The sequence below is a fragment of the Euphorbia lathyris genome, chromosome 1 (genome assembly GCF_963576675.1).
Source record: "Euphorbia lathyris chromosome 1, ddEupLath1.1, whole genome shotgun sequence".
In the NCBI taxonomy this organism is placed as follows: Eukaryota; Viridiplantae; Streptophyta; class Magnoliopsida; order Malpighiales; family Euphorbiaceae; genus Euphorbia; species Euphorbia lathyris.
Window position 1 is genome coordinate 69,475,538 of NC_088910.1, and position 9,102 is coordinate 69,484,639.

The following is a 9,102-nucleotide window of genomic DNA, read 5'->3' on the forward strand; positions in this document are numbered from 1 at the left end:
AAGGGTTCTTGTGTGCGGTGGACAGAGAAGTAGAGTTCTGCCTTGGCTATCCAGGCACGGGGTTCAGAGCCATTAAACTCTGTTAGTTTCACCTTGGGCAAGGCCATTGCTCCTCCTTCAAAGTGGTTAGGACGCCAACCCGAGTTGAAAGCAAAATTGATGTTGGATTGCAAGAGCACGCCTCCCTCTAGAACAGCGGAGGGACTGAGATTGTTAGAGGTATGTGATGCCGCTGGTTCCTTTGATTCTCCACCCTCAGATTTATTACCACTGTTTTTCTGGATTTGAGCTTCTATTCCGTCCATCCATTCTTCCACCAATTGTTGGAGAGAGGATAGAGCTCGCTGAATAGCACCTAGAGTCTCCTCGTGACTATCAACTTGTGTCTGCAGATCGAGTTTGGATTGCAAACGGGTCTGGATTACAGGTGGGTCTGCCATAGTTCTTTGTTTCCCACAGACGGCGCCAATTGATAGAATAAACACAGAGATAACAAAGAAACAGAGAACCATAAGGATAATGGAGAAAATATATTTGTATATTATATAGAAAGATGACTGAATCAACTTCAATCCCTCAGGAAATACATCCTGTCTCTTCCAAAAGGACATAGCCCTGCTATCAAGCAACTCGTTACACAAAATTAGCCATGCTTCCTAACTGAAAAATATCCCATTATAAAGAGAAGAGTCTCCCTCTAGTAGCTAGCTGTCACTAGGTAATAACAAACTTTACCCCAACTGTACAGCTGGCTAGTAGAAAATAAATCAATTTCTCTCTTTGCCCTTGGCCTTGTTTCTCCTTGAATGAAATATATTCGTGTAGTTTTAGTCTATATGGTCCATGTGTTTCCACTGTATTCACATGGTTTGAAACAAGGACAGACTCTTGCAATATGTCCGTGTCGCCGGCAATTGTGACAGATCAGCGGTGCTCAAGGAGTATAAGTTCAAAATTTCCATTACCATGAGGTTGTTGCTGAGAATTGCGACTTCTTCCCCTATTGCTTCGACCACGACCCCTTGTGGTCATACCTCCTTTGGTATAATGAATGGTTGGACTAGGAATTTCAACATTATCAATTTCCAGTTGGCGTTCTTCACTCAACAACAGGCCAACAAGGTCATTAAAACCAACGTTTTCTAACCGACTATAGTTAGGCCCTAGACCTACAAGCATAGCATGACATAGATCATCAGCAGAAACATTATCTTGCAAAGCAGGGTAATTTCCTTTGCTTTCTGAACATAGGTCGAGATATTGTAATTCCCTCGACGTAGCTCATGCAATTGATTCCTCGGATTTCTAATCTGAGATTTAGAACTAGATAAATAAGCAGAGACAATCTTGATCCATGCTTCTGTAGTAGCTCCAACAACTTGAGAAAGAACATTCTATGACAGCGAGGATGCAATCCAACTGAGGACTTGTCTATCACGTCTTCTCTAAGCACCATGATCGGGGTTCAACTGTCCGGTAGGAAGATACTGTGATGGCGGAACAATAAGCTCGAGATGTTGTTCCAAACCACCAGCATAGAGCAGCGGCATCAACTGCGTTTTGCACATCAAGAAGTTTGAAGATGTTAGCTTGAGGTATAATTGGCTAGAGAGGCTTGCCGAAAATGGCAGGAACTGGCTAAACTGGGAACCAAAGGCCGAGGTACCGTCGTTCGAAGTAAAGGAGGTGGTGGTGTTGCAGAGCTCCCACTGGACAGGGTACCTGAGGAGCTGCTGCCGGTTGTGGATTGGGAACCAATAACGGTTTCCAGCCATGATACGGAGGTTGGAGATGGTGGCGAAAATAAAAGGTAAACTGAAAACTTTAGGGTTTGATTAGTGATTAGGATGTGGTTCTGATACCATGAAACAAATGCACAATCCGTGTATATTCAACAATAGCAAGAGTATACAAGTGTGTTTATAGAAAACCCTAATGAGAAGTCCTAACTAGGAAAGGAGTACAAGAGGTAGTAGGATAACTATTAAACCCTAACAACCTAGGAACCGTATAATTCTATGACCTCATGCCATAGGGTAGCAACCTTACTGTTGTACTGATGCTCAGTATCCTCATTAATTAAGTTAAAGATATAATAAGTGAAAATATTTAGCAAACAGCTTCACAACAGACGAAATGAAATGGTTTGTGAATTGCATGATAAAAGTAACAGATCTCTCCTTTTTTGTTTTATTTACAAAAAATATAAATTTAATGACATCTAGCAGATATTAGATTTGCTAATCACTAGGGATAGAGTAGAAGATATAATTAGGGATGTAGCATGCAAATGGCAGATTTGCTAATCCACAAAATTACCTTTGAGTGTAAAGAGATGGTTGAAATACAAGTGTTTGTTTCTTGATTTCAAGAACTTGTCAGAGTGGCTCGGTCTCTGATTCTTTAACTATAGTTTGGACCATAGGAAAATGGCTCACTACTCACTAGAATACTTCCTATATTCTAACCTAGCGAACAAGATCTATCATGGCTTGTAATGGCGGTATAGGTGCATGTAAGTTAAACCCAAAAAAAAAAGAAAAACAGTTAGTTCTATTTCAGCTATCCTTTACACACAACCTCCATAGTTGCTTGGTAAAAATACTAATTTGTAAACAGCTGAAAAAAGAATAGTAACTTACGGACATTGAAGTCCGGAAGTACAAATTATAGTTTTGAATATATAACTTTTTTTTTAGAAATGCTACAAGTCCAATGTTAACTTTCAGTATTTCTAGTAAACAAACTTTCCATGAAAAATCACAAAGTAAAACTATGTATATGTTTTTTTTTTTTTTTTTTTTTTTTGCATATTTTGGTGTACTTAGAGAGAGATGTTGGTCGCTGCTGAATCTGTGGAGCATATGAAAAGTCTTGTATTGTTCTTCAATTCACATGCTTCACATCTACCGCTCAAAGTTGTTGATCGACGAGGTTAGTTTTCTTCCATATGGCAATTATTGATTTTAAATGATGTTTAATTTAATTGATTTCCTAATTTGCGAATGCAATAAAAATCTCTGTTGTCCAATGGAGATTTAGGTCTCAAAGAAGAGATGAGAATGTTCAAGATCGATAAGGTTATTTCCAGAAAGACAATTGAGCTTCTCGTTGAAGAATTTGATGGAGCATCAAGAGGCTAAGTGCAAGGCAACATTTTGGACAGCCATCTTTTGATTCAACCACCAAAATTTATTAGATGAATTCCTTAAGAGAGTGTGATTCCAAATGATTCTTTTGTTCCTTTTCTTTTTCTTTTTCTTTTTCAAATTCAATCAATAAGCTAGTCTGCCTCTCTTTGCAACTAGATATGTATGTGCTATGTCAAGATTGAATAGGAAGAAAATTCTTGGTCCTTACAATCTTTATCACCCCTTACTGTATAAATTATGGCTTAATCTCATCCATATTCCTTGAAAAAACTTTAAGTTGTGGCAACAAAATTGCAGGCTCATTTTTCTTTAGAAAATTCGATGCATACCTTATTTGTAGATGGATTATGTTACTGGGTTGACTTGAGTAGTTAAATGTAAAATAAATTAATTAGAAGATGAGCAATTCAAATATTGTTTGACGAGCCTCAAATCGAGTAAGTAGATATATTATTAAAAAAACAAAAGCACTATGGATCCTCGATCTAAGTCTTAAGTGATGGGATTCAAGGATCGGGGCAATTTATTAGCCATGATCAAATTATTAATACTGTTAACAAGGACATAGGCAAGGAGGTTCACGGAGGGTCCACCCTAGCCTTTTAGCCTGTCGGAAAATCCTTGAGAGGGGTTGGCCGGCGTGCTCTGTAATATGTTTACCATGGTTGGGAGCTCGTAGCCATGGCAGAAAATTTTTTTAGCCCTAAGCCAAAACGATGTTGTTTTGCTAAACCAAAACAATGCTTACTATGATGGTCTTTGATTTATAGAAATAGTTTATGGACCAATAAGCATTTGAAATCATGGCTAATCTCAAGGTGATGTTCCAGGAGCTTAGGCGTTAATAGTGGTTCGTGATAAGCAAGACTCTTAACTCTTGTAAGATGGTAGCTGGTGTGCTCCATTTAGCAAATGTCCTAAAATGAAAGGGTATCTAGATACCCTTGAGAAGCTTGGGTCGCCAATTATAAAGGAATTGGATGTTGATATCATTCTCTGGTCCTTATCGAAGACTTCGATTAATTCATCTTGAACTTAACATGTTCAGATGAAGAAGATTGTGGTTGAATTGTATGAGATACTAAAGATAATTGAATAGTCGGTCAAGAAGACTCCTCAGATACTTCTGGTTCAAAAGGGCAACGGTCCCTAATCAAAAAGCAAAGATAAGGATGGTAAGAAGAGCTTTCAACCTTTTGGGAAGGGAGGAAAGCAAGCTTCTAAAACCAAAGGGAAGCCGAAGAATGACAAGGGCTGTTTCCATTGCTTCGAGATAGGGCACTGAAAGAGAGACAACATAGTCTTCTTGGAATAGATCAAGAGGAACAGAGGCCCAACTTCTGATTCAGGTATCTACTTTATACATGTTATTCTATTTCATACATGATAGTATTGAATACTATGAATTGGTACCAACATCTTGGTATAAATGTGCATGGATCAAGCAGTAAAGGAATGAGGATATCAGGCGAGATAAAAGTCGCATCAAGATGTGTACCCCTGGGTGGGTTATAATATTTTATCTCAATGTTTTGGATTGTTTTATTACATTAGATTTTGGGGTATTATTTTGGATTAGGACGCCATAATTATTTATAATATTAGATATTCATAAATATCGGTTTAAAGTTTATTTAGAATAATTTTTGAAATATCATTCTTCATAAGTATAGTACTAATGGTAGAATGATCTTAAACAATCTTAATTTATAAAAAGAGAAATAAGGTTTTAAAATTCTAAGGATTTTGTAAACCTTAACCTATATTGGCATATAATCTAAACCGATAACACTTGAGACTCAAAAGATAGAGTGTTCAGTTCCCTAGTTTTGAAATGTAAGAGAAACCGTGTTTCAATCTATAAGTTTTAAACAAATTATGAATTTGATTAAAAGTAAGTTAATCAAATTATAAATACTAAATGAGCCAAATATATTGGATGTATTAAGTTCATTAAGGTATAAACAAAGTATTTTATTATATAATTAGATCATGATGATAAGAATACTTAAAAGCTAATATCTTTTCAAACCATTTAATTAAAGTACCGATGATTTAAACAAACACCTAAAAACACCATATTAGATATGAGTGTTCTAAATTACATGATATCTTAAAAGGAAGTTAAGGATATCATTATGTTGTCCTAATGAGAACAATTGGTTTGTTGCTTAGATAACTGTTTTGAAAAGAGTACTCCTCTTTTCAAGGAAGTTAGTGGGAGTGGATTTTTGAACTTGGATGTTCGAAAGGTAGTTTGTTGATTATATTAGGCCGTGAGGGTAGTTATAATCAGATAACATCTAAATTTATATAAGTCAAAATGATTAATTGAAATTGAGATAAGACTTGCTTCACTAAGAAAAACAGTAGGAGCACAAAATGGTTTTGTGCAGAGAAAGACTTAGTTAATTAGATCCCCAGAACATCGAATCCTGAATCCAATTTCTTGGAGTAATAAATGGTTGAATGGATTAATGCTCTCGAAGCGTAATTAAAGCTAAAAGACGCCATAAATTATATAACGGATGTGTCAATCTGTTTGTAAGTTCCAAACAACACATTGTTACTAAATCTACCTAGAGTACTAACTATGTAGTTGCATTGGATACAACAAGTTAGTTTGGATCCGAAGCGAGTTGCTGAGTTGGGAAGAGGGAGTTACCATTTGTGGCTTTCTCATCCTTGTCACAGTAAACATCTTCAAGTGATGGAAATGGGGAAGCTGCACAAGCTTAGAAGTTCCGGTCACAACAATATAAATCTGAACATGTAAATATGAGACTATGTCTCAATCGAAGGATTTGATTGAAGAGTAGAAAACCAGCAAAGTTGAGTTAAATAATAATATCGAGGATCCAATAATGGACTAATTGGATTGGCCTTAACATGATGGTCGTGTTAGGTCAATAAGGATAGGATCTTGCTTATACGTAACTAGTGCAAGTGGGAGATTGTTGGAGTATGCATTAGTCTCAAGATATTATATCTAGATAATGCCATTAATTGTAAAACAATAATTTGTTTTGTTAATTCACTTGTGCGAACTAACTTAATAGAGTATCCTTGATTGGTGATTTGTTCACGTTTGACGGGTTGAGGATCTGGGAAAATAAAACTGTGAGGCAATAAGATACTAAACTAGATATCCCTGGTTTGTTGTTATCGTAGGAATGATAACGAACTAAAGACTAGTATGTGTCTTGGTTGTGATGGTGTTTCACCGGTTATAGAATTAGATGTCAGACTAAGAGCATATGAATTTATGAGCCAGTAAACTTTGGAAGATTTGATATGAGAATACCACATAGTATCGACGTCATAGGTGGTTCTCATGTAATGCTCATAGATGAGTCATTAGATTCAAAGTCACTATAAGACCTAGGTGAGACACGACATGCTTTTGTTATCGCCTAACATGCCAGCAAATCGGTGCCAAGTATGGGTTAGGCACGCTGAGGAACCATGAGTGAAGTGCGTCCACTCTCCTACAAGAAAGCAGATATACCAGCCACTTGATTAGTGAAGCTGCGAAGTGTGTGTCCACACCCAAATGAAGCCATTTGTATTACTTATTCGAACTTATCATTTCACTAAGACATCAAGGAATGTCCAAGGAATAGATGAGTGTGACGTGATCGTACCTCATGCTGGACTTGATATCGCCCAATAAAGGATCACTTTGAGATTACAATTAGGTGCTCAATAGTCATAATGGCTTGCTAGAGCGCACATATGATTTGTGAGACGAAACTCGGTTTCTATCAAACTACCAATCATAGATAGACCTACATGATTAGTTATTTTAAAAGAGACTATTTAGAACAAGGCTATACGGAAGAGTTTAAAATACGTCTAATGAGATTATATGTATTTAAGCATGTGAGAACAAGTATATGTGAGTCCGGGTGAACAAGGTTTTCAATAGGATTGAAATAAGGTGCTACCCAAATCCGACCGACAAATAGACAGACACATAATTGTTTGATAACAGAATTACGTTTTAACAGTTAAAAGATGAAGAAATCATTATATATATATATAAATTATATTAAATTAAATTAGGATTTGATTTAACTTATATTAGGGAGGAATTAAAACTAATTTGAAATTGGTTTTCTATTTAATTAAAAATGGAATAATCCCTCCTAAATAGAATCGTGGATGTAGCCATTAAAAGGATTTTAGATGTTTATTTTAGTGTAAATTACACCCATGACCATTGAACTTTATTGTTTTTACAGTATAACCGCTAAACTCTAAAACTTAATATAAAAGTCAATCAGCTTTACATTAAATATGCATAGAGTTGATAATGTAATATGTGTTTTGACTTGTCGTATAAGGTAATTCCTGCGTCATCTTCCCTCTATCTATTATTCTTGTATTCTCTCCATAAAGAAAAATAGAAAATGAAAATTAAATCTCAATCCAGATTGTGTTAATGAGAGAGAGAGAGAGAGAGCTTGGAGTTCCTTTCCGATGATCTTGTAACTGCAATGGAATGGAAGCATAGGAAACAAAATATATTAATTTAGCAAACTGGTCTAGAAGCAGCAGCATATTCATCTTTCTCAAACTCTGCATATCCAATAATTAATTCCTAGGAACCAGATTTCATATTTCACTTCAAAATCAGCTGGACCATCTATATGCCTTTTCCAGATTCTTAAAGATTTATAACAGGATTTAATTGTTATTTTTATAAATAATTATTAACTCTTTATCTCAATTCAATAGTAATCGTATATAGAAAATAAGAATATAGTCAATTAAAATTGAATAAAAAAATCGACAATAATAATACACATTGTCATTTTTTCAATCAACGTCTCTCAATAATAATATCACAATAGAGACCTCCAAAAGTTATTCCACAACTTATTTTTAACAATAAGTGTAAAGTACATATAAAAATAATATTGTGATTTGTCCGATTTGCAAACACAGTTCTGCGGTTTGAAAATTTGCAAGCACGATTTGTGTATTGTGTAACATTTAAAGGATTTGTGAGTCAATTCTTAAATTAAAAAAAAAATACTTGTGGTTTAGTTAATTTATGGAAGTGGAGTCCTATATATGAGGTAATTTACAAAGTTCAACTTTTTAATTTCCTCAAATCCCTCCCTTTTGGGGTAAAAAACCACAATAATAATTTTGACAAAATGCTTGAGTTTGCATACTGCACAAACTACATATCCTTACTTGCAAATTCTTAAACCACATACATTTGGAAAAAGGCCAAACCATATAGTTTCTTTTTTGTATTATACTCTAACACTATTATACTTGCTAACTGTTTCATTCTCTACAAATTGATTTAAAAATTTGTTTTTTTATTTGATTTTGTCATTATGTAAAAAATTAATTAAATTTTAATTTATAAAAAAATAGAGTATAAAAATTAACGGTCTAGAGCCTCTAAAATAGTAGAACCGCCTCTAGTTAATTTTTTTTATTTTTGTTTAGAAAAGAAGGCAAACAAAAAAAAAAAGATAAAAGAGGGGAGAGGAGAGAGGAATTAAAAGTTAAAAAAATAGAAGTTAATGGTCATATTAAATGGTCAACGGTAATAGTGGCCATGCATGTAATTTAGTGTAAACTTCAGTGACTTTTATATTAAATTTTGAAGTCCAGTGGTCACACTGTGAAAACGAGCAAAGTTCAGTGGCCATGGGTGTAATTTATCCTAAAATCGTTTAGGCCTTGTTTGGATGAGGGTATTTTAAAGTAAAGTAAGGTAGGGTATGGTAAGTGAAGTGAATGAAATAATTTGTTGTGTTTGGATAGAAGGTAAGGTAAGTGATGGTTTAATAATGTAATTGTGTTTGGTTTGATGGTAAGGTAAAGTAAGGTAAGGTAAGTTATATACAAAATTACTTTTATATCCAAACAATGTCTTATTTTAAAATAAACTATAGAGGGTAATTTTGGAAAAGAAAAATCTGTC

General features: G+C 34.8%; 1 protein-coding gene across 3 annotated transcripts in view; it reads left to right on the forward strand.

The window, feature by feature from the left end:
* The window catches only part of LOC136201162 (uncharacterized), a 28,378-nt gene extending 24,975 nt beyond the window's left edge, over positions 1–3,403 (forward strand). For 2 of the 3 annotated variants that reach the window (XM_065991754.1, XM_065991768.1), the window contains exons 12-13: positions 2,829–2,934; positions 3,037–3,403. In XM_065991754.1, coding sequence (XP_065847826.1) covers positions 2,829–2,934; positions 3,037–3,143 — 213 coding nt within the window. In that variant the 3' untranslated portion in view covers positions 3,144–3,403. The remainder of the gene's footprint in view (positions 1–2,828; positions 2,935–3,036) is intronic. The other variant, XM_065991761.1, reaches the window with a different exon arrangement.
* The last annotated feature ends 5,699 nt before the right edge of the window (positions 3,404–9,102 follow it).